The sequence below is a fragment of the Tachysurus vachellii genome, chromosome 9, assembly GCF_030014155.1.
Source record: "Tachysurus vachellii isolate PV-2020 chromosome 9, HZAU_Pvac_v1, whole genome shotgun sequence".
NCBI classification, from domain to species: Eukaryota; Metazoa; Chordata; class Actinopteri; order Siluriformes; family Bagridae; genus Tachysurus; species Tachysurus vachellii.
Genome location: NC_083468.1, coordinates 19,437,515 through 19,463,147, shown reverse-complemented (window position 1 = coordinate 19,463,147; position 25,633 = coordinate 19,437,515). Strand labels below are relative to the sequence as shown.

The 25,633-nt window shown below is 41.1% G+C and overlaps 1 protein-coding gene across 30 annotated transcripts in view; it reads left to right on the top strand.

Annotated features, from left to right (window-relative positions):
- mical3a (microtubule associated monooxygenase, calponin and LIM domain containing 3a) overlaps positions 1 to 25,633 on the top strand; it is a 75,320-nt gene that overhangs the window by 43,832 nt on the left and 5,855 nt on the right. For 7 of the 30 annotated variants that reach the window (XM_060878129.1, XM_060878131.1, XM_060878127.1 and 4 more), the window contains 22 exons: positions 291 to 401; positions 951 to 1,049; positions 1,214 to 1,330; positions 1,606 to 1,704; positions 2,233 to 2,340; positions 2,709 to 2,895; positions 4,379 to 4,476; positions 5,890 to 5,968; positions 11,245 to 11,440; positions 12,140 to 12,378; positions 13,305 to 13,394; positions 14,276 to 14,404; positions 14,776 to 14,838; positions 15,719 to 15,799; positions 15,904 to 16,017; positions 16,149 to 16,240; positions 16,329 to 18,177; positions 18,283 to 18,377; positions 19,375 to 19,425; positions 20,008 to 20,115; positions 20,244 to 20,337; positions 25,336 to 25,401. In XM_060878129.1, the coding sequence (XP_060734112.1) occupies positions 291 to 401; positions 951 to 1,049; positions 1,214 to 1,330; positions 1,606 to 1,704; positions 2,233 to 2,340; positions 2,709 to 2,895; positions 4,379 to 4,476; positions 5,890 to 5,968; positions 11,245 to 11,440; positions 12,140 to 12,378; positions 13,305 to 13,394; positions 14,276 to 14,404; positions 14,776 to 14,838; positions 15,719 to 15,799; positions 15,904 to 16,017; positions 16,149 to 16,240; positions 16,329 to 18,177; positions 18,283 to 18,377; positions 19,375 to 19,425; positions 20,008 to 20,115; positions 20,244 to 20,337; positions 25,336 to 25,401 (4,165 nt within the window). Of the gene's footprint in view, positions 1 to 290; positions 402 to 950; positions 1,050 to 1,213; positions 1,331 to 1,605; positions 1,705 to 2,232; positions 2,341 to 2,708; positions 2,896 to 4,378; positions 4,477 to 5,889; positions 5,969 to 11,244; positions 11,441 to 12,139; positions 12,379 to 13,304; positions 13,395 to 14,275; positions 14,405 to 14,775; positions 14,839 to 15,718; positions 15,800 to 15,903; positions 16,018 to 16,148; positions 16,241 to 16,328; positions 18,178 to 18,282; positions 18,378 to 19,374; positions 19,426 to 20,007; positions 20,116 to 20,243; positions 20,338 to 22,223; positions 22,275 to 25,335; positions 25,402 to 25,633 lie in introns of all 30 variants that reach the window. The other 23 variants (XM_060878150.1, XM_060878149.1, XM_060878148.1 and 20 more) reach the window with 16 other exon arrangements.

Below are 25,633 nucleotides of genomic sequence, written 5' to 3'. Positions count from 1 at the left end.
GTTTGCTTTTTAGTGGCACTTGATATCGCAAAAAAACTGATTTTCTCTTATAATAGCATAAACAATTAATAAATATCTTTAAGATGATCCTATTCTGAGACATTTTTTAAAATTCTTGTTCAAAATTATCTGCCAACTGAACAAGCAAATTGAAAGCTTAAAAAAACAGGCTGAGTAGTCAATATAGGCGATCTTTAATCAAATAGTTGAATATGTCAATATTTAAGATGCTTTCAGTGAGAAATAATTTATATATATATCAGTTCTATAAAAACTCTTTTTCTTCACAGGAAAGTGAGTTCAGATCTGTGGAACCCATCCGTTTCGCTAACATTCAGGAAAGAGCTGATATGTTAGCTACTAAGTTTACAGGGCAGTCCAACAAGACTGAAAAACCCCAGGTAGACTAATGCAATGATGGATTGACAAATTGATGGATTGATGTTATTTACACACTTAGTACTGCATGGCTGAAACCATAGCTGTGTTTGTCCACTTGCTGTCTGTTAAAACCAAAAACCCGAATTCAGCGGGATAAATTCCTCCTCGAGATCAACTAACTATAAAGTCCTGACACTAATGGCCTGACAATTTATGCTAAAAGTTACAGCTATCATCAAGTCACCTGTCAGTAAAATCCACTTTATATACCATATCAGATACTTCCCTGAAACTTCTGATTTTTATTTCCCTTGATCTCCAGTTTTGTCTTGTTTGAATGAAGCAAGTTCTAAACCACATTTGCATCCATTTTAGCATACACATTTTTTGTGCTGTGGGATGCATTGCCAGTTTTTTACACCCTTGATTTAAAAGGATACGTATATTTTAGAACTGATATCTGATTTCATCCAAGTTATCACAGATTCAACTTGAAAACAACCGCTTTCCTCTTTCCGCTGTCACCTCTAAACCTTTCCTTCTGTCTCTCTTGTCCTTGTCCAATCCAGCCGATGAAAAAGCCGTCACGTTTCTTTCTTCAGCAGTGGCTTTCGAGCCACGGGTTATGCCCCGGTCAGCCGTCCTGCTCCTCTGATTCTCAGCAGGAGGTACAGCATGTCTGCTGTGCATGAAATCCACCTCTGATGTGATTTTATAACCTCACAGTGGCTTTAAACTTGTTATGATCAGCTTGCTGCAAAGCTAATTTACAGCCTACAGATTGTAGTTGTTTGTCCATTTTGGTGACGAGGTGTGTGCTTCTGTTCTACAGGACACACAGAGTTTGCGAATGCACTCTGATGAACAGGTGCCTATACACATCCCTAGTATTCAGGAGCGAGCTGAGAGGTTAGCCTCTCTGTTTAAAGACAAGCCTGCTAGACCCAAGGTGACCTCTCTATGCTGTGTTTTAAATACCATTGAGTGATGCTGCTGTTAAAATAAGACGATGTAGATGATCCATCTGCAAAGTCACGCTGTGATAAGCTTCAAAGCATGGAGTGATGTTACAGAACAATCTTCCCCTGTTCCTCTTCCTGCCTGCCTGAATTATTCTTCACTTTTTCCATTATTCCACTGTTATCTAATGCCTCTCTCTCTCTCTCTCTTTCTCTCTCTCTTTCTCTCTCTCTCTCTCTCTCTCTTTGTGTGTGTCCCATGGAGCCTAAGAAAAAGCCCTCGCGCTTTCTTACTGAGCAGTGGCACAGACAGCGAGAGGCATCCACTGATCCTCAGCTCACCTCACTATCTTTGAACCGACAGGTAGCCTGCTGCTAGATGGGCTATGGGGTTCTGTCATTAACTCACTCCCACACACACAGAATAAGCCTGTGCACTGCTTTATTTACTGACCGCATTGTGATATCCAGGAATCTAGTAGACTTACTCGCAACAGTAATATTTCTTTGTGTACACAATATGGAGGTTTTTGTTGGTGTGTGCTGTGTGGTGAATTATCCTGCACTCTGAGTAAAAACATGATGCCTGAACTGGTGAAGAGTGAAGAGTACTACTTGGTACTACTAATGATTTTTTTTGTGTAATTACGACACACAAGAACTTTAAGAGTTGGCATGCTTTTTTTTGCACAGTTTGCCTCGTCTCACGTACACATCTGATCAACCAAACCGACGTTTATTTCCTTTTATTCGTTCATAACACTGTATCACTGTAAGAAGTCTCACAGCCCACTTTTTCTTTTTTTTTTTTTTTGCTGCATCTTTTCTCTCTTGCTTTCCCATGTCAATATTTCACACTCTTCATTTCTCTGTTATATAAATTTTATTATAGCATTATATAAAGATGTATACAGGTGGCGTGAGCTTGTTGGCTGAGCAAATAGCCAATCAGCTCCAGCCTCAAGAGGACCGCTGGAGCCGTCTTTATAAGAGGGAATTGGTAAGAATTCTGGGTGTTGTACTAATGGCATATGGCACGTATGAAAGTACCTGGCTGAGGAAAATAGGAATTGTGACTGACTTTGTCCTGTAACATGACTTTTCCCTGTACTAACTGTGCTCTTTCTGTTGCTATGGTAACACGTTCAGAAATCTCACCTTTCACTTGTTCTTTTATCTGTTCTTTCCTCTTTAACCAGTGTTTTTGATGGGTTTATTTTATTTTATAATTTTTTTAAATGCTTAACCACACACTCCGATTCTGTGAGCTCGTCCTGTTAAAAACTCACTTCTGAGCAGGAGAACTGATCAGCCATCAGCTTTCCTGTCGATATATGACTACAATATGTGTGTTTGTGTTTCCTGCAGGGTTCCTTGCGGAAAGAATTTCCTCAGAACATCGGAGGCAGCGATGTGTGTTTCTTTTGCCGGAAGCGTGTGTATGTTATGGAGCGACTGAGTGCGGAGGGCAAGTTCTTTCACCGCACCTGCTTTAAGTGCGACTATTGCGGCACAACGCTCAGACTTTCATCTTACGCCTTTGATGTGGAAGATGGTACGTCACCGTGGCTTATATAATACAGATACATATGCAGATATCATATGTCTAGTGTGCAAAGTTCTGTATAAAGCTCTGTGTAAATCAATGATGTCAATAAATGTTATGCATACTAGAGCTTATATACTGAAATAAGGAATGAAACACTCTGAGGCATGCTGTTATACAAACATAATCAACAACACTGGGTGTATAGTATTATATACAGAATAATTTGCCAATTATTCAAATTTAAAATTTTACACTGAATGACAGCATGCCTCCTGCTTGTCCAGCGGCAGGATCCCGGGTTCAATTCCTAGACAGGGACCAAACTCAACCACTGAAGAGCTAACTCTCAGTGCTGGGCCAAGCTCGGATAAAAAGGAAGGGTTGTGTCAGGGCATCTGGCGTAAACCCTGCGTCAAATTTAATATGCAGACCACGTGAACCCCCGTGGCAACCCTGGACAGTATAGTTCCTTAAGATCAAGAGTGGCACAACAAAAAGTGTGTGCAGAAATTGAACATGGATGGTATCCACAAATGTGGGGAGGAAAGGGGATTTAAGTCCAGCAATGTCACTGATGAACCTTCTGCACCAAACCCCACCCCTCTGCTGAAAGTATGCACTGCTTGTGAATCGATTTTGAAGGCAAAGTTGCAGAGTTTTGCACCTCTGTGTTGGCTGTAGGCGGAGCCAATTTCCAGGCTTAGGGCCCATTTCCGTACAGTAGATCAGATTTTTTTCCTCCAGAGATGGTAATAAAAATATGTGATTATTACAGGCCTTGAAAACCTTTTTAAACATTGATTACTGCACCTTTAATTTTCAAATTTATTGTCATGTGCAAAAAGAGAGTTTAAGCATCTATATGCAATCTTTTAAAATTCTTTCTACAACTCTACACTCCTACCCAGACAGAATGTAAACAGTGTGTACAGTCATAAAGTGCTATAGCTATAAATTAGGAATCATATTATAAAAGGTAATGCACACACAGTACAAGGATATTCAGAGACTGATACTAGAACAAGTTATATGATCAGTGATCATGAGAAAGAAGAAGTATGCAATGATCTTATGCAATTCGACTTGAAATAAAAGCTGCCATTGAAACTGTTACGATGCCGATCACGAGTAATTAAAGATCATCATCTATACCGTTATCGGGCTCCCAGTTACTCATTTTCCCAGCTCCTCGTTCTCTTCACTTTTTTTTCACTCTGTGGTATAATAAGATTTCCTTTGTCTTCGAAAACAGTGGTGTATTGTTGCCTCAGACAGAGTTCTGATTTTTCTGCATTGACCCTTTCTTCAGAACACACAGTTTAGAGTTTAGAGACTTCCCACTTGGCATAGAGCAAGAAGCAAATACACCAGCTATATCAGTGTGTAAAATATTACATCCAAAGGAAATATATAGTGTGCTTAGGAACTTTGCTTAAAAATGCTATACATGCACTGAATGTGTGTGTGTGTGTTTGTGTTTGTGTTTTAGGCAAGTTTTACTGTAAGCCGCATTACTGTTACCGGTTGTCTGGGCAGGCTCAGAGGAAGAGACCTGCTCCTCCTCCTGCTGCTCCTCTCCAGCCAAAGGTAAATATCAATGCCTTTTTAATGTTTTGAGATTTTTTTTACATGCATATGAATGCAAAATAACATATTCCTAAAAATGTGCCATTTCTTTTGTTGTTTTCATGGTTCCATTTTTCTGAGACTGCTGATATTTTGGGTCATATTTATTACTATAAATGTCATTTTTCCAGTCTTTCATTTCATTTTCTCACTCTGACAGTGCTGTTCAGATAGTGATCTCATGCAGCAAACCTGACACCGTGACTGTCACATTCAATCTAGAAATTATTTACGGATGACAACGACTTGGAAAACTTTAGCTGCAGAGCCTGTGAGCTAGCAATCTGACTTGGCTTGTGTTAACACTAAACAAAATGTTTTGGACGTGATTGGATATTTTGACCTGATTGGAGAGAGTTAAATAACTTGCTAAGAATGACTACATAAATCATATCTCTGAAACTGCAAATCCATGTGTACTTAGAACAAAGGCTAGCAGCTTTACTAGCAGTTGAGTTATTAGGGATGGCAGGAGAACTGATGATATGTCAAGACCAATTTTAGTGAGATTCCCAGGAGTGGAACAGAACTGATGAATAATAATGTTTGATTCAGTCATCACACGTAACGTTTTAACACAATGAAAATGGCCACATTTGCATTTAGCCAAGCATGACATGGCTTCATGAAGAGAGAGATACTTTTTAATTTGCTGTAACAGGTTGATTTATCTCTGGAAGTACAGGACATGAGGTGGGAATATATCTTGAACTGAAGACCATTCCATCAAAGGGCATCATCTGTGCAATTCTTCACACCTAGGGGCAAGTTGGATTAGCCAGTTCACTCAGCGGCATGTTTTTGGGAGAACCCACAGATGTGAAACTCCACAGAAAGAGTAACCCCTAGTTCATCAAGGAGCTGGAGATGGGAGGATGTAAAGCTGCCCACTGTTTCGAACTGTAACCCATGATGGCAATCTTTCCCATTATTTGTCAGGAGTAGAGCTGTGTAGTTCACATTATATCACAATACACATCACAATACACATCACAATACACATTATATACTCTGCTCTTTAGTGTGTGAATTTTAACAGTATCTCAAAACATTTTTTTTTGTTCTAACCGCAAGATCCCAGTCGTTAACAAACGACGTCAAACACGCATAACGTTTCACACTCGTTCACACTTTGTCTTACTGTAATGTTCAGTGTGAGTATACGACTCGCGCTACATTACAACATAGAGTAGAATAGTATATGATTTGGGACGCACCTCGTGTATTCTGCCTCGTTTTCATGTATAAGCTTTACATCACGAACATTATCTTGAGTTAATAACGCTTTTGATGAATCACTGTAGTATGTATTCTCTGTGTTTTCACTTCAATGTTGTTTCAGCTCAGAGTTTTTTCCCTCTCTGTTCCTTTTAGGAATCCCAGGCACCAGTGATACCCCCAGCCAGCGTAGATGCCCCTGGGCTTCCATGTCCGGTGGAGCGTGGGCCCTCAGGTACCCGCCTTTCCTCTCTTGCCGCTGTCCTGTGCCGCTTTCCCAGGGTGCGGGGCTCTGTGCGCTCACTGCGTCGCACCGTGTCCTGGACTGGCCATCAGATGGCACACTGTCCCTTAGCCTTCCTCTTCACTTATTGCCTCTACCTGTTCTCCTGCCTCACTCTCAACCTGCTGCTCAATATCTTCTAGCATGCATTCTTCTTTACTCTTATTCCCAAGCCTCTGGATGAGCTCTGAAACACTACACTACAGAGATCAGATGATTTATCTGGGTGTATTCTGAAGAGGCAGCTTTGTTCAATTAGATTTCATTTAATTTGGTGGTGTGCATGTGTTTGTGTGTGTTTGTGTGTGTGTGTAATTTTGAATGATAAAACAATGCACAATATCTGAACATATTTGATTAAAGTTATAAACTGTACTGTTGCTTGTTACTAGGATTTTCCCACAAGAGTACATTCTTCTTTTTTAACTTTAGTAAAATGAGTGAGAGTGAGAGAGTGTGTGTAGTAACTTACAATTTATTTAAAGTTCTTAATTCTACTTTAAATGTACACAACCTTTTAAAAGTACAGTTCAGTAACGTTTTTCCAGCTAGTGTTTTTTAAGGATATTTAAATAAGGATTTAAGTATAAGTGAAACGTGATTGATCACATTAGCAACATAGAGTATATTAATAGAAATTGAGTGATGACTAGCTTTTTTTTTTTGCATGCATGGTCTCATTTTACAGATCAATTATTTTATAGAACTATTATGTGATTGTTGCCTGTTATAGATCTTTTAGTTGCTGTAACATTTCAACTTTAAACCTCTTTATAGAGTCTGTGTGACTAGTGCCTGTGGTTCTGTACGTATACCTGTAATTAGTGTATTACTGCAGCTGTGTGATGTAGTGTTTGTGTGATGTGTGTGTGTGTGTGAGACTCAATCACTCTGTAAGCTTTACCTTTCCCCAGTCCTATCAGGGCAGCTGCATCTGTGCCTGCTTTTCACCTGCACCCACAACTGGTCATGCTTTTTATCTTGTGTGTGAGAGTGTGTGTGTGAGAGAGTGTGTGAGAGAGAGAGAGAGTGTGTGAGAGAGAGAGAGAGTGTGTGAGAGAGAGAGAGTGTGTGTGAGAGAGAGAGTGTGTGTGAGAGAGAGAGTGTGTGTGAGAGAGAGAGTGTGTGTGAGAGAGAGAGTGTGTGTGAGAGAGAGAGTGTGTGTGAGAGAGAGAGTGTGTGTGAGAGAGAGAGTGTGTGTGAGCGAGAGAGTGTGTGTGAGCGAGAGAGTGTGTGTGAGCGAGAGAGTGTGTGTGAGCGAGAGAGTGTGTGTGAGAGAGAGAGTGTGTGTGAGAGAGAGAGTGTGTGTGAGAGAGAGAGTGTGTGTGAGAGAGAGAGTGTGTGTGAGAGAGAGAGTGTGTGTGAGAGAGAGAGTGTGTGTGTGAGAGAGAGAGTGTGTGTGAGAGAGAGAGAGTGTGTGTGAGAGAGAGAGTGTGTGTGAGAGAGAGAGTGTGTGTGAGAGAGAGAGTGTGTGTGAGAGAGAGAGTGTGTGTGAGAGAGAGAGTGTGTGTGAGAGAGAGAGTGTGTGTGAGAGAGAGAGTGTGTGTGAGAGAGAGAGTGTGTGTGAGAGAGAGAGTGTGTGTGAGAGAGAGAGTGTGTGTGAGAGAGAGAGTGTGTGTGAGAGAGAGAGTGTGTGTGAGAGAGAGAGTGTGTGTGAGAGAGAGAGTGTGTGTGAGAGAGAGAGTGTGTGTGAGAGAGAGAGTGTGTGTGAGAGAGAGAGTGTGTGTGAGAGAGAGTGTGTGTGAGAGAGAGTGTGTGTGAGAGAGAGAGTGTGTGTGAGAGAGAGAGTGTGTGTGAGAGAGAGAGTGTGTGTGAGAGAGAGAGTGTGTGTGAGAGAGAGAGTGTGTGTGAGAGAGAGAGTGTGTGTGAGAGAGAGAGTGTGTGTGAGAGAGAGAGTGTGTGTGAGAGAGAGAGTGTGTGTGAGAGAGAGAGTGTGTGTGAGAGAGAGAGTGTGTGTGAGAGAGAGAGTGTGTGTGAGAGAGAGAGTGTGTGTGAGAGAGAGAGTGTGTGTGAGAGAGAGAGTGTGTGTGAGAGAGAGAGTGTGTGTGAGAGAGAGAGTGTGTGTGAGAGAGAGAGTGTGTGTGAGAGAGAGAGTGTGTGTGAGAGAGAGAGTGTGTGTGTGAGAGAGAGAGTGTGTGTGTGAGAGAGAGAGTGTGTGTGTGAGAGAGAGAGTGTGTGTGTGAGAGAGAGAGTGTGTGTGTGAGAGAGAGAGTGTGTGTGTGAGAGAGAGAGTGTGTGTGTGAGAGAGAGAGTGTGTGTGTGAGAGAGAGAGTGTGTGTGTGAGAGAGAGAGTGTGTGTGTGAGAGAGAGAGTGTGTGTGTGAGAGAGAGAGTGTGTGTGAGAGAGAGAGAGTGTGTGTGTGAGAGAGAGAGTGTGTGTGTGAGAGAGAGAGTGTGTGTGTGAGAGAGAGAGTGTGTGTGAGAGAGAGTGTGTGTGTGAGAGAGAGAGTGTGTGTGTGAGAGAGAGAGTGTGTGTGTGAGAGAGAGAGTGTGTGTGAGAGAGAGAGTGTGTGTGAGAGAGAGAGTGTGTGTGAGAGAGAGAGTGTGTGTGAGAGAGAGAGTGTGTGTGAGAGAGAGAGTGTGTGTGAGAGAGAGAGTGTGTGTGAGAGAGAGAGTGTGTGTGAGAGAGAGAGTGTGTGTGTGAGAGAGAGTGTGTGTGTGAGAGAGAGTGTGTGTGTGAGAGAGAGTGTGTGTGTGTGAGAGAGAGTGTGTGTGTGTGAGAGAGAGTGTGTGTGTGTGAGAGAGAGTGTGTGTGTGTGAGAGAGAGTGTGTGTGTGTGAGAGAGAGTGTGTGTGTGTGAGAGAGAGTGTGTGTGTGAGAGAGAGTGTGTGTGAGAGAGAGAGTGTGTGTGAGAGAGAGAGAGTGTGTGAGAGAGAGAGTGTGTGTGAGAGAGAGAGTGTGTGTGAGAGAGAGAGTGTGTGTGAGAGAGAGAGTGTGTGTGTGAGAGAGAGAGTGTGTGTGTGAGAGAGAGAGTGTGTGTGTGAGAGAGAGAGTGTGTGTGAGAGAGAGAGTGTGTGTGAGAGAGAGAGTGTGTGTGAGAGAGAGAGTGTGTGTGAGAGAGAGAGTGTGTGTGAGAGAGAGAGTGTGTGTGAGAGAGAGAGTGTGTGTGAGAGAGAGAGTGTGTGTGAGAGAGAGTGTGTGTGAGAGAGAGAGTGTGTGTGAGAGAGAGAGTGTGTGTGAGAGAGAGAGTGTGTGTGAGAGAGAGTGTGTGTGAGAGAGAGTGTGTGTGTGAGAGAGAGTGTGTGTGTGAGAGAGAGTGTGTGTGTGAGAGAGAGTGTGTGTGTGAGAGAGAGTGTGTGTGTGAGAGAGAGAGTGTGTGTGAGAGAGAGAGTGTGTGTGAGAGAGAGAGTGTGTGTGAGAGAGAGAGTGTGTGTGAGAGAGAGAGTGTGTGTGAGAGAGAGAGTGTGTGTGAGAGAGAGAGTGTGTGTGAGAGAGAGAGTGTGTGTGAGAGAGAGAGTGTGTGTGTGAGAGAGAGAGAGTGTGTGTGAGAGAGAGAGAGTGTGTGTGAGAGAGAGAGTGTGTGTGTGAGAGAGAGAGAGTGTGTGTGAGAGAGAGAGAGTGTGTGTGTGAGAGAGAGAGAGTGTGTGTGTGAGAGAGAGAGAGTGTGTGTGTGTGAGAGAGAGAGAGTGTGTGTGTGAGAGAGAGAGTGTGTGTGTGAGAGAGAGAGAGTGTGTGTGTGAGAGAGAGAGAGTGTGTGTGTGAGAGAGAGAGAGTGTGTGTGTGAGAGAGAGAGAGTGTGTGTGTGAGAGAGAGAGAGTGTGTGTGTGAGAGAGAGAGAGTGTGTGTGTGAGAGAGAGAGAGTGTGTGTGTGAGAGAGAGAGAGTGTGTGTGTGAGAGAGAGAGAGTGTGTGTGTGAGAGAGAGAGAGTGTGTGTGTGAGAGAGAGAGAGTGTGTGTGTGAGAGAGAGAGAGTGTGTGTGTGAGAGAGAGAGAGTGTGTGTGTGAGAGAGAGAGAGAGTGTGTGCGCGAGAGAGAGAGAGTGTGTGCGCGAGAGAGAGAGAGTGTGTGCGCGAGAGAGAGAGAGTGTGTGCGCGAGAGAGAGAGAGTGTGTGCGCGAGAGTGTGTGCGCGAGAGTGTGTCCGAGAGTGTGTGCGCGAGAGTGTGTGCGCGTGCGAGAGAGCGGTGAGCGTGCGAAATAGAGGTGAGCGTCTGTGTGTGTGTGGTGAGCGTCTGTGTGTGAGGTAAGAGTGTGTGAGGTAAGAGCGTGAGTGTGTGTGAGAGTGTGTGTGTGCGCATTTCTGCTCCCTTCCTGCATTCTTAACCCATAATTTTTCTTTTTTCATCTTCTGTAGGACTTGAAATTTAAAGAAAAACACATTAAATAACAGAATAATTTATTAGAAATAATATAAAATAAATAAAAAAGAAATTATGGCTTGTTATGATCGTTTGTCATCCATTTATTTGTATTTTAGCTATTATGTAAATAACATTCAGACAACATCCAGAGTAAGTGTATTAGTACTCTGTAGTATTCTGTGCCTTATGCACTACATATTTACTAGATGAATTTTAAATATAATATAATAAATATAAATATATAATATATCGGTTCTTACATTTTCTGCTTTCAAATATCTTCAAATATCATTATATTATGATCCAGATCATAAGCATGTTGTTGCTTGTTTACCAGCATGTTCACCTTTCATTTCTGCACAATTAATATTAATTATGTAATTCATTATATGTATTTGAAGCTAAGGGGCAGTCATGTATATTCTTATTACTTGCCCCATAGAGCAGGAAGGTCATGCTATTATTCATCATAAACCTGCTTGATTTTTTTTTTTTTATTTTTAAAAAGTCATAAAAAATTTCAGCCACTGATCCGTTCATCATGAAACATTGCTTTGTAGGATGGGTAAAAGGCAAGGTAGCTGATATCTTGTAACAAATATGTAATATATTTTATAATATTATTAATATATGCTATTATATGGTGCAGGCTAATAAATCACAAACCGTGTGTTTTAAAACTTTGAGCTTGTGTTTGTCTTTTTCTGTTCAATAAAATATTTAGATGACTAATAAGAAAATGCTGATTTGAAAAAAATTATGCAGAATGAACACAACGTCAATTAGAAATATACAAACAAAAAAAAATCTTTAAATTTGATCATTTAAATATCCGGTATTATGGATATTACATTATCGTCAGAGACCCCAATCCCTCCTGAGTGTCCATGTGTCCTTCCTATAACTTCCTCTCCCTCGCTGTCCCCTGCAGCTCCCGAGGTGAACGGCGTGTCTGAGCCCAGTGTGGCAAAGCGTCCTAAAGGAACTCCTGAGCGCATTGAGCTGGAGAACTACCGTCTGTCCATGCAGAGAGAAGAGGAGCTCGAGGAGGTACCTGAGGAGACGCTGGCCGAGCACAACCTCAGCAGTGTGCTGGATAAAGGCACGGATGTGGACGAGGGCTCCAGGTGAGTGCTCGATAATATCTATTTAGTTAACATTCATTCATTCATTCATCTTCTACCGCTTATCCGAACTACCTCGGGTCACGGGGAGCCTGTGCCTATCTCAGGCGTCATTGGGCATCAAGGCAGGATACACCCTGGACGGAGTGCCAACCCATCGCAGGGCACACACACACACTCTCATTCACCCACGCAATCACACACTAGGGACAATTTTCCAGAGATGCCAATCAACCTACCATGCATGTCTTTGGACCGGGGGAGGAAACCGGAGTACCCGGAGGAAACCCCCGAGGCACGGGGAGAACATGCAAACTCCACACACACAAGGTGGAGGCGGGAATCGAACCCCGATTCTGGAGGTGTGAGGTGAACGTGCTAACCACTAAGCCACCGTGCCCCCTTAGTTAACATTTGATTTTATTTAAAATACTGTTTGTTTTTTTTTTATTATGGTAGTTGACAGTTAATGGCAGTGTAACAAATATGCTTAGGTCCAAATGAGAAAAAAAACATCAGTGGTATTTAATCATCTGAGCGTTTGATTTTGATCATAATAAAGGTCTAGGTTCTGTCTAAAATGGTTGAGATGACAAAATACATCATAAGCATTAATGTATATTTTTTATATGTTTGTGCCAAAAGCAATTATGCCAGATAAGTTGCAGTCTACTGATAGCACACTCTCTTCTCGCTCTGCAGTAGCTCAGAGTCTGACATGGAGGATGAGGGAGAGGACCTGGAGCCCCCGGCGTCCTCTGACCTCGGAGGAGTGCCGTGGAAAGAGGCTGTGCAGCTGCACGCAAAACTGAAGGCTGGCAGTGATGCTGGGGCGAGCAGGAAGGATGGAGAAATGGAGGAAGAGGATGAAGAAGAGGAGGAAGAGGATGACGAAGAGGAGGAGGAAGAAGAAGAGGATGAAGAGGAAGAATCAAGTGATGGTAATTTCATTTTGTTTACATATTACTGATTTGTATGTACTCTAGAACAATAAGCAGGTTTTGGGATTAAATGCTAGTTGTTCATTACACAAGGTCAAAAATTTCAATTAAAAAAAAAAAATAATCTGCTGAAATGTATAAGGGGCATGAGTGAGGGAAAATCAAGAGATATGGTGAGATTGTGTTGTTTGTCTGTTAAATCTTCTCCCACTTCTTTGTTCATTTCATATTTCCTTTGTATGTCTGTCCTTGTCAATATAGAAAATAAGCTGATTTTATTGTTGTGTAAACAGATGAGGAACAATTGTGAAATAGCGACGTTTATTTTGCGGTGAGAAACAATATTGGTGCTAAAATTATTTTGTGCTGCAGGTGGTCTAATCTCAAAAGGCTGTGTCTTCACTGACTTCGCTTTATGGTCAGGCATCCACAATCATTAAGCCACCTAAGTGTACAGTAGAAAACAAAACCAATATTTAACCACGTGAAGGTCTTTCGCTGACCGTCGCGACATTACACAGCTCCGTTAAAGCCGTTATCTTTTCTAATACTAAACGTTATATCATAACATTTCCCGTAGATGCAGCCTGCGTGCTTTCTCCAAACAGCATTTCAGTGAGAATCTGGAGATTTCTGAGTGTCTCTGATTTTATTGAGAGACCAAATATCATCAATTTTCCCTGAAAGTGTAACAGAAGGGAATCTAAGGGTCTGATCATACTGTCTGTCACATTGTCTGTTACCCTGTTCTGTGTAAACACCACTTACAGTATACCTCTTTCCTCTCCCTCTTAATCCCCTGTCTGTGTTTGTGCGTGTGAATGTCTTGTTACCCTCTCTGTGTGTTTGGTTCACATGTATATTTCACCACTGTGTGTGTGTGTGATTGTGATTGTGTGTGTTGGGGTAACTGTGTGGGCTAGCAGAGGGGGAGTATTACCCTTGGGAAAGGGAGCTCCAGTCAGGTCTATGGCTGGAGAACCTGAAAGATGAAGAGGATACGGGTACATTTAAAGGTATATCTGCCTGTGGATGCGTTTGAACAAGTACACACGCGCACACACACCTGTAACAAAATCATTGCCTGGAGAAAACCCACCTTGTAACCTACCTCTGTTCGTTCCTCAGGTTTTGTCATGAGAATTGATCTTTGTTCTAAGTGGTTTTTCTCTCGCTGAATACTGACAGCACGTTGTCCAAATATGGTCAAATTTTCTTCAATTTCATACAGTACAAATTCTCTATTAAAAATGAAGCAGAGAAATAAAAGCTCTTTTCCGTTAAGCTTTTAACCTGTGCTGTGTTTAGCCAAAGAATGCAATTATCAAAGTTTCTGATTTTTTTTTTATTGCCTAACAATTCAGTATTTTATTTAAGCATGCCTGCAATGCCAAGGTCCAGATATTTTCTTTTTTTGATATACTAATATAAATAATATACTATTTATATGTGAAGTTTAAATGCAGTTTGAGTGAGTGTGTTCTCATTATTTTGATTGGTCCAAAGGTTAATCTGCATACACCAAGGCTCCAGAGTAACTTTCAGAATCAGAACCGAGTGTCTTGACTCTATATATAATCCTTTTTTTTGGAAATGGCAGTTTAATATCAAGTTCCAACATTATTTTGATTGTCCTCTCAGTGTTAGTCTGGAGCCTTTAGTATTAATGCATGTTTGTACCTTGTTTCTGAAGCTGCATTATTACAAACTGTTCTCTAAAGTCTCCTGTTCCTTCTCTCTTCCTCTCCGTTATTTCCATCTGTCCCTCCTGATCCTGTGTTTGTTAATACTTATGTTGGACACGATCCTCTGGGTTGGACATCCTCTTTGACGTTCTCCTTCTCCTCTTTTCGTTATCACACTTCCCATATGAATTTCAAATCATGCCAACCAATAGCCAGAAACCTGCGAATTCAACAAACCCTGCAGCCGATGGACCCTATGGAGGGAGAAAAAGAGGAGCGCTCAGATTCGGGTTCTCTTCCTTCATTCCTCTCGCAGAACACCCTGCCTGTCTCCTGCACAGGTAACCCAGTCTGGAGGAGCGCCTGGCTGCTAGGACTCGTGCGGTGGCGCATTATTGTTTTTAAATGTGTGCATATGAGAAAGGCTGTGTCTCTTCTTATCATCCACGCTGCTTCTGAACAGTGATGTTCTGCATATTTATTGTTTTTTTTTGTTTTGTTTTTTTTTTTCCCAGATTTTTTGTTTTGTGGATGTCATTTTAATGATATGCTTTGCATCCATAACTCTCCCTGATCTCACTCCAGTGGATGTTATTTGTCGCAGTACATCCGATACATGTGCCATTTTTCTCCTTGTTCCAGTTTTATCATTCTTTTCTTGTGTTGTTCATATGTTCTGTTTTTCATGTGCCTTTTCATTTCATTGTTTTAGTCCCCACCCACAAATCAGTGCGACACGAGGCTGTCAGGGCCTGGCTGGACTCCATGTCTGGAGGTAGTGCCAAAAACAAAGCAGCAGCTCTCATGCTAGACCACCCTGTATACATGCACGCAGCAGAGCACAGCATGTGACACAGGTGTATTCACTAACAAATTGAATACACTAGCTGCATGACGAAGCTCTCGTTTAACTCTGCATGCAGAAATCATTTGGCAGGGTCTTTTTTTTTTTTTTTCTTTTCAACCAGATAACTTGCTGTCCAGTAGCTATCCTCTGCTGCTTACTGACCTACATTTTGACCCCGTTATCTATTATACTGGGGTTTTTGTTTCAGAGTTCAGAAAATAATTTGGTGAACCTTAAATATTTCCATTGTCTTAAGTCCAAAAAGATATAGCAGTCAATATTTGCAGGATTTGTACAACTTTTTGAATCTTTACATTTTGAATCTTTATTTTCTATGTACTATCATTCTCTTATTGGTAACAACGTTTTAAAAATGTGTTTTAAAAAACGGTTTTATAGATTTCATTTTTCAAACTGACCTTAAAATATACAGTATGTGATATTTTATCACCCCCCAAAGTTTTCATTAAAACTCACTAGTTGCAGAAACTGAGCCATATCCATTTACCCATATGTGTAAATGGATATCAGCATGTGCAAAAGCTAAGCACTAATCCTCCTCCTTCTCCTTCTTCTTCTTCTTCTTCTTCTTCTTCTTATTATTATTATTATTATTATGTTTTACATTTTATTTGAAAGTTGTGCATGCCTAACAGTTTTTTTTATTTCCAGTACCACCTACAGTATATAAAGATTACATTCATGTCTTTACATTCATCCTAACAGGCCTTTGAGCTGGTGGCTGTTTTACTCTTATCTAATGCAACCTCATAACCTCATACTGTACCTCCTTTTCCCTCTGGCTCAGAGCCCTGTGTCGATGATGAGGAAAAGCTTGAGGCTGAAGCAGGAAGCCCAGACATTGAACCTGGCACCGAGCTGGATGAAGGTTTGTCACACTAATGATGCCATGCATCTGTGATTGTTATGCCTATGTGTTATTTAACGCACGTGCATTGAGAGTGACAACAGTTAAATGTTATTGTGCCTTAGACGACATCCCTTCAGATGCAGAAGCTGAAGCTCGTTCGCAGCATGTTGAAGATCCTGAGCTTCTTCCTGTAGACCCTGAGAAGCCAGAGATCCTAGATCAAGTTTCCAGAATTGGTATGCTTTGGTATAAACTTGGAACAGTATTCTATTTGATTTGATTGTAGTGCATAAATATTAATATGAATATCCTTCTTAACTCCAAAGTAAAAAGACACCCTTGATCTCGATTTGCTTTATTCTCTCAGAGCGTAAAGAACGGGTGTCTGTAAGTCCAAAGGAAATCATTGTAGATGTCATTCTCACTACAATCCCAAAGCCAAGTACACCTACTGAAGAGGTACCGGCATTTGCTGTGGTTTAACCTTTTACCTAGTTCGCAAGGATGCCTCATATTTTAATTGGTTTATCTACATTTCTACCTCCAGATTAAAGAAAAGTTGAGTCCAGTGCTGATTAAATCTCCAGGAACACGCTTTTTTCCTGAACCCTTTTTGCCTGATCAAGCAAAAGAGGTTAAGACACCAAATACTCCTGTTGCGGTGACATCTCCAATCTGCTCCCAACCATTTTCCCTTCCAGATACAGTTACACCCAAATCTCCTGTCCAGGTTGAGTCTTGCGCCTGCTCACCTTCAGCCAACCCTTTATCCCCAATTTGTGCTCAGCCCCTACCATGCCAGGAGCCCTCCTCACCCCTCTCTTCAGGCTCTCCTGTGAGGACTCAACCCGTCCCTGCAGTAACATCCACTCCTCTAACGAAACCTGCCTCAGAGAGGACAACCACAGAATCTCTGAATCTAAAGGATTCGACAGTGGAGACGCCAGACAAAAAGACAGACATCATTGAAGAGTTCTGGCTGAAAAGCGCTGAAATCAGGAGGAGCTTAGGGCTCACTCCACTGGAAAGGAGCAAAGTTGTAGAGAAGAGCATTATTAAAACTCCTACTGCAGAACCTGTATTGTCTAAACCCCAGATCTCGGAGGCCATAACGGAGAAGCCAGCATTCACAAGTCGCACGGTCATTCACAGACTCAATATTACTGTTGAGGGTCAGGTTATCTCTCCTGTAGAACCCAAGAGTAGTAGCTCAGAGAGAAAGGATCTAAGCAGTAGCTCAGGTCTGGGCTTGAACGATAGCAACACGACTAGTCAGACGCCTACCTGTGACAGTATTAACAACTCTGATTCAACCATGCTCACGCCTCCTTCCAGTCCTCCACCACCTCCACCAAATGAGGAGCCAGCAACTCTCAGAAAAAAGAAGTCTCAAGTGTCTTGGGAGAAGCTGTCTTCACCCAGTGAGAAACCTGAAGTGAAACCTGAAGAGAAGGCACCCACCAAAGCTAAAACTCCTACTAGTCCAAAGCAGAATAAATTTGTGACGGTTCCAGTAGCTACTCCCAGAACCAACCCCCCAGTGGTGATGAGGACAAAGGAGCCCAATAAACCACGGCGAGAAGAAGTGAGGAAGTCCTTTGCAGAATGTGTAGAAGAGATTCCATTTGCTGATGACGTGGAGGACACGTACGATGATCGTACCCCTGACACAAGCATGCAGGATAGGTTTTACACTCCACCCACCAGCAGAGTGAACAGGGACAAGCCTCCCCTCCATCTCGCTTTGGCAGTGGAGAATGGAAAACCAAACGTTCACGGAGGTCTCGTGTCCCGATCGGCGAAAGTTTCCCAGCACTTTTCTTCTGAAGCCAAGGAAATCGCAGAAGAGCGCATGAGAGAGAGGGAGAAATCGGTGAAAAGTCAAGCTCTTAAAGATGCTATGGCGAAGCAAATTAATAAAATGAAAGAGGCTGAGTCAAGCAAGGGTGCTGTGGCCAAAGTGGCCTGGAATGTTTCGGATGTAGCCGTTAAAAACAAGAAGCGCTCAGGTTCTCCAAAGTCTTCAGCTGTGAAGGCATTGGAGAGCAAAAAACAAGCAGAAGTGCTTCCTGACCGATTCTTTAATACACCTTTAAGTAAGAGTGTGGACAGTTCTGTCACCTCGTCTGAGAGCTCCACAGGAGGCAAGAGCAAAAAACGTAGCTCCCTTTTCTCACCACGTAAGAACAAGAAAGAGAAGAAGGCCAAAAACGAAAGCAGGCATTCTAGTACTGAAGAGACCCCACCCAAACACAAGTCCTTGTGGAAAGCTGTATTTTCCGGCTACAAGAAGGACAAAAAGAAGAAAGATGACAAGTCTTGTCCGAGCACACCCTCTAGTTCCACAACAGTGGACTCAGGAAAGAAGAAAGGATTGTCTGCAGCAAGGTCCTCAGGTGAGCTGATTAAACCAAATGGGATTTTGAAGGGATTAAACCAAACCTTCCAAAACACTATTTTTTTTAAATGATGTAAATGAAATTCTGTTACTGTCCCATTAGATTTGCATTTGAGAAGAAACCTCAGCTTTTCTGAGGACTCAGATCTGTCCTGTGATGATGTTCTGGAAAGATCTTCTCAAAAGTCCAAGATGGATGTAAGTTTTTCTCTCATCGATTCAATACCTTGTTTTGTTTGATTCAGTATTTCGTAAAATATTCTTTCATGGTAGCACATGGACTTGTTTGAGCTAGTATCTAATTTGAACAAAACTGCATGACAGAAGGAGAGAAGAGAAATAAAGGAAGCATCAAAAAGAAAAAGAAAAGCAAAAAGAGGAGGGGAAAAGAAAAGGAAAAGGCAAAGACATACAAAAAGGATACGAAATAAAGATCAAAAAGATGCTGGTAGTGAAAATAGAGAAAGATATGGCACAAAGTAAAGAAGATGAGGTATTTCTACAGGAAGCACAAACTGCACAATTAAATGTTTGGGAATGGCGAGTAGAAATTTGGCTCAACAAATCCTGTTTACATAGTTTCGCATCATATTTCACAAGTCGAATACAAATTTAAATAATTCTTCAATCATTTTAATTCGAAATCCAGTGCTGGTTTGATTGTCAAGCATTAGTTTCACTTTCTATACCTATTTGTGGTTGATGGTTTATATGACGATATGCCAGATTAATAAACCAAGATTAATAAAATGGAAGTTATATAGCAATAGTGAAGTATTATGACTGGTTGGTTGAACAAAGTAGCAAAGAAACCACAGTCCCACCTACTTGGTTTCTATGTACTTTAAGGCCGAGCATCATGGCCAAAGTTCACTGATGTGATGGAAGCTGTACAGAAGATTTTCTTTCCTCTTCCCTGTCCTGATGTGGTTTTTGTAACAACAGTGGTTAAAAATTGTAAATGCAGTGGCTTAAGTGTAGATATTGGCGCTTTGCTTAATTCAGAAGATACCCCAGTTTTATGTTTGATTACATTGACTCTAATGACATTATGGACTACAGCATGGGTAAATATGTTTTTGTTTTTTTTTTGTTTTGCCATTGTTTTAATTTTGACTAAACATTAACCCATTCCGTCACATCATTTGTTTTGTGTTTTTACATTGTTCGTGTTTTATCTTTTTGTCCCCGCAAGTCTGTTTATGTTCCTCATGCACTGGCGTTCAAGAGATCATATGCCACGAAGGTAGTGTGTTTATTTGCATTGGTCCACCCGCTCTGAGCATGCTTCGGTCTGTAACTCACCTCTTATCTACCCATCCACATGTCCCTGGGTTACTGTATTACTGTATTACTAACAGCCTCCTTTATATAAGCATGAATCTCTGGCACCCCTTTACTGCTGGAGAATACAACTGCGTTTGTGTTCACCTGATTTTTCCACAAGGCTTTTAGCTGATCTTCACTCTGCTCTGTAATTTTCACTGGTTCCTATTTGCTCCGTGGCTGATTACGGAAGCTGAATCCACATGAAGGGCAAACTCATCACCTCTCTCCAGCCCTGTTTTCTGTTTTCTACTTCTCTCTTTGCAATTTAAAACAGAGAATAAGTGCATATTTCACTAGTATGTTTTTTTTTTACTAAACACAAATGATAATAATGCAGAATTTCTTTTAGAAATTAAAGGCAATTGAGTTTACTACTGCCATAACATTTTTTTTTTCAGATGTTGGTGTAGAACTGGCCCTGGAAGTTCACACTAAAGCTTGATTTCTCCTTGCACTTTTGCTTAACAGTTCATACTTTGCCCCCCATTTTTTATTGCAGAAGACATACACAGAGGAAGAGCTGAATGCCAAGCTCACACGCAAGGTCCAGAAGGCAGCTCGTCGTCAGGCAAAGCAGGAGGAGCTCAAGAGGCTCCACAGGGCTCAGGTGAGGCTCTAAATTGTGTTTTTTTTTTTTTTTTTTTCAATAAGAGGGAATTGAAATATAAATAGAAAATTAGGGATTATCAACTGAGAAATCAGAGCCTTGATTATGGGTCTGTTTCTGCCTCTCAGATCATTCAGAGACAGCTAGAGCAGGTGGAGGAGAAACAGAGACAGCTGGAGGAGAGGGGAGTGGCAGTGGAGAAGGCTCTGCGAGGGGAAGCAGGTACCTCACATTCTACATTTTTTGTTCTTATCCTAGGTTCTTAGTCATGCCACTTCTGTATACCCTTACTTTTACCTCTAACATTCACTACGGGCAATTCAGCAGTACGATATTTTCAAGAGCATTAGCCTGTTTCCTACAGTTATACCAGTCATGTTTGGTGTTCAGTTTCGCTTGAGACATATAACCTCAGTCCAATTTTGCTGTAATATTTTGTTAGTCTATGGACAAAACTAATTATCGAGCAATTTTTACATAATCCCTAATCACATTTAAAGCAGAAATCACTGCACCAGTTTGAATATTTCTATTCATATTTTTTCCAAGAATTTACATTAAAAACGCATTCTTTTTTTTTTCAAACAGGGTTTGTTTTTATATTATGTTTAGCACATAATGAAAATGATGTTTTTGTTAACATTAATAAGAAGTAAAGTTTGTCTTCATTTACTGGTTGTTAAGTCTGTCAAGCAACTATGAATCTAGAAAGCTAATACTCTGGACACAAATTATGCCGATGTGTTCACCTCTAAGGAAAGAAAATGAAACGTAATCACAATTATTTGCATGAAAATCATCAGAATTGTGACAAGACTGTTCAGAAGCTAGGCTCCAGGAAGTCTTGGGTTTGTGTGTTCACCTCTCCAGTCCATACAGATGCAGAGGACGGTGGAAGGAAGTGTGTTTCTAAAACTCATTGTGGCTTTATCCCATATTTTTATATGTTCTTCACATATAAGTCATGTTTTACAGTCAAGAAGCACATGACAAGGGACTATCAAGGATGTAAAAATCGCTGGGACAGATCAAGTCGATTCTAGTTGCTATTTTCTGGACCATAAATAATGTCGGGTTCTTGAGACATATTTTAATAGATATTTATAATTAGTATGTTTCATTAATAAGTATAACTGAACCTGTACCTACTGAGAAATATACAGTATATCAAAAGCTTTATTTGTGGTTCGTGATCAATAATATTTCCTTGCTGATCGTTTTGCTCTTGTTTACATCCCCACTTCCTGTTCATTGCATCACTGAGAGTGCTTTTCAACTGAAACTCTGAACATGCTTCTTAACCTCTCTGTCCTTCACTCTCTTTTAAGGGTTACATAAAGGTTCTAGTGTTAGCCCTAAACAGCGCAAGAGGCGCTCAGGTATCCATGCCGATAATGTTAGTAGGTGTTAAAAGTCTTCGTTCGTGACCTCATCTCTCCTGATTTCTCCTCATGTGTGTTTCAGCTGCATGAAACCGATTGTGTGTCCAACATAGATTTGTGTGCCCTTTCACCGGATGTGTTAAAAGCAGAGTGCTGTATTTATAATACAGTGACCAACACACACATTATATTGATATTGATTTTTTGAAATTGCTCTTGAAGAATGACCAGGAGTCATCAGATACAGGGGCATAATGGGGTATATGGACTGTATTGGTCTTTTACCATTAGTTTTATTTCATACCCAAAATATATGGATTCATATTGTTTAGTTTGGGTGAAAGAATGAATTATCGCTAAACATATTTCATTTAATAACCTTCCCAGATCCGGGCCTGTGGCAGGGCACAGCAACACACATCAGCAAATCTATGTGCCCATTCTGTTGTACTGAGACATGGTGTGCACATGCAACATCTGTATTTAACTTCATGTATATACATATGTACCTACACACATACATGCGCACACACACACACACACACACACACACTCACATACATACAGTTTAACATAGTCTGCACACTCTACAGTATATGGGTGCGTGTGGGGTTTGTTTTTTTCTTTCCAAACACATGCATGTTTTTTTTTTGTTTGTTTGTTTTAAACTTGGACTAGTTGTGCCTGTGTGTTCAGTAACACATCTCTAATATATCCTTATTGTAGACTATTGGGGAGAGTCTAATTACAGTGAGATCCTGGACTTGCATCTGGGCGGTATGTATTTCAAACCTGTCGCTTCAGACTAACAATCAGCTAACTCCCCTCTCTTTCTCCCTGTACTTACTGAAGCTCTTCTGTCACTGTGTCTTGCCTTCTTGCCCCTGGATCCAGCACAGATCAGTGTAACCTTATCAGTCGCAGAAAAGCACACACATAGGAACTTGCAGTTCTTTCTAAAATTATATTATGCAATTTTTTATGTTTTTATGTCAGTTCCTTCAAGGAAACTGAATCGCTTGCGAATTAGCTGAATCAACTGAATCAGGTTTTTAGGACTTTTCGGACCAAAATAGGTGCCAAGACTTTTGCCTGTTATTTTATGTGTAGTTTAGGGCCTGACCAATATGATATTTCCAGGTACAGGGTAAATCCAGCCAACTTTTGATAACAGCTGAATCCAATATTTTTCAACTTTCAAACAAAACTGAATTTGAAGAAAATTGACTGAGGAGGCTACCAAATGAGGAAAACGAATTGTTTTGTATTAAGAAATTGGTATATCGAGTCTTGATTCAGATTCTAATGAATTGTACTTACTCCCAGAGAATAATTCCTGCAACTGATGGCTCTTTTTTAGCATACTACAATATCACTTGTTGAGCTTTCTACAGGTGTTAATATTTCAACATCTGTGCACAACATTTCATCATCGTACACATCTGTAGCATTGATATTTCAACATCTGGATATCAGGAATTGCTGACAGATAATATTTATCAGAATGGCTATTCATTGGTTCAACATTACAGCTAAGATTTCATCATCACTCTAAAACAACAAGCTACATAACAAAATTCACAATGTATTTTTTTTCTTCCTATTTATTCTCCCAATTTGGTCACTTGTCAATTCCCTAACTCCCGTGCATCAGATCTCTTATATCATACATCAGCTACCAACCGGCGAGAATGACGACTAACACATGCTTCTTCTAAGACACTTGAAGCTAGCTAGACACTTCCCTTGTTCATGCTGTTTCACATTTCAGCTAACACACTCAGGGGAAAGCTCTATCTGCAGTCTTGCACGTACATGAGATCACAGACGGTCATGTTTATGGGTAATCGCTATATCGGTCAGGCCCTAATTTAGGTTACACTTTAAAAAAACTGAGAGAAGCTTGCGCATTGGTTAAACTTTACTAAACAGCTGTTTGCTTTAACCTGCTTTAGTCTGAGCTGCTTATCCTGCACTCTCTCCACCATACCTGCTCACTTGTCCAGGGGCTGTGTATGTGAGTGAGGGTGTACGAGAGAGAGAGAGAGAGAGAGAGAGAGAGACCCTCCATCTCTCATGTAATGTTCTTATTTGCTGTGTCCCTGTCCACCTCCACACAGCTGTGCTCCACTGTGTTGTTTGAACTTGTGTTTCTGTTCCGTGTTGTAGACATACCGTCATGTCCTTAGTCACCCACACTGACAGGAGATTGCGTGGAGCTCCGTTTAACAAAAAAAAAAAAAACACGTTGAAATCACAAGACAAATCTTTAAAAAATGCCCTTTAGCATGACATGCATTTCACGTATGGACCTGTATAAAGACTGAGTTTATTTTATCTTTGTATGTGTAATATTTGTTATACTGAGTATTGATGTACATTGCTTACAATACCAAACTAATTCATCTCAGGTAGGTATAACATTTCTTTTTTTTTTTTTTTTTTTTTAATACAAAGAAAGGCTATTGTATTACGCCGCATGAAGATGTAGCTGTGGTATGGCTGGAATGTGAGTTATGGGTTTTTGGCTTGTTTGATTACATGAAATGGCATCGGTTTTGGTCTGTTATTTTGAAATTGGGCATCAAATCATAACCATTAGATGCTGGCTTGATTCATGATGTAGTAGGCAGAAGGCTTTCTATGGAGATCTGTCAGTATTCTACAGCATGTAGCACCTGAGACCGGGTAAAGTCTTGAGTTTACTACTAATCAGATTCGCTTTTGTTTTGCGCCGCATTGATCCGGCTGGTTTTCTCGAGCCCAATGCAGCATTGGAATCTCTGTCCCCTCTGTGATAGTCCCTTGGTGCAGTCCAACATTCCACCTGCTTTTCAATATTGCAGATCATCTCAATATCACTGTCAGCCATATGGACCTGCCTTTTAGCTTGTTCACTTCTCACACACCATCACCACCACCACCTCTCATACTATTTCACCAGTTTGAGTCATCAGATCAAATGTTTGATACCATTTTCTTTGTGCATTATTCTTTTCCCCTATGGACTGGCACAGAACACACATGCTTTATTTATCATTCAAACATAGCCAGACCAAACATAAATACTGGATCGTAAAGACTGAAGATTTCTTTTTCCATATAGAGTTGAAAGGTTCTCAAGTGGCAGCAGCTCATCGTGTTTACTGTACGCTGTCTTGCATAAGTATTCACCCCCTTGCTGTTGTCACGACCTGTAACTTTAAAAAAAAAAAAAAAATTGAATTATATGTTCTAATGCAACCAAGCCAAGTTTCACATGGTCACAATATAAATGCAGTTCTTTTCTGCCTCCGAGTTTGTTAGATAAGGTACGCAGTCAGAGGCCTTCCAGGAACAGATGTCTTTCGATTCAGTACTCTAAATAATCTCACATCAATTGAAGATTTTAATTTAATTGCGTTTTTGTATGTATAATAAAAACATAATTACAGCTGAGTGCATTTGAGTTCCAGGTTGTAACACTACAAAATGTGGAAAAGTTCCAGGAGGTGAATACTTATGCAAGCCTCTGTATTAGGAGTGATAGCAGCTGCATTTGTAGATATAAATCCTATAGTGTGTAGAGTTTATTTTTTTTTCTCTACAGTTTCACTCTTGCTGCCACATTTTCTTTTGCTCTCTCTCTCTCTCTCTCTCTCTCTCTCTCTCTCTCTCTGCACACACTATACTGCAGCTTTGAGTTTCTCCCCATAGTTCTCTTGCTTTTTTGATTTTTTTCTCCTCACTTCTCTTTCTCCTTCATCTCTCCCTCCCCTCTCCCAAACCTCCGTTTTTTTCTCTTTCCTCTGCCCTTTCCTTGTCCGTCACCTCCCTCCTTTGTTCTATCTCTTGGAAGTTGAGCCCTATGTCGGGACCCCTCGCTGGAGACCCCTGTCCTTCTGCCCATGCTGTACCCCAGAAGGTAACGTAAACTCCGTCTCACCAGGCCGCGTTAGTGTGCCAGCCCGACCTGTGGCCTTTTACCCAGACTGCCCTCTCTGGAGTTGTGGAGCAATACTCCTCCTCCTCTTCCTCCTTCATCCAATCTGTTTACTCCTCTCACCCTTCCTTTCATTCAAACATAATGATTTCCAACCAGAGCAGGAGCAGCATCCAATCGCATCTCTACTTTGATCACTCCGAGTGTGAATTTA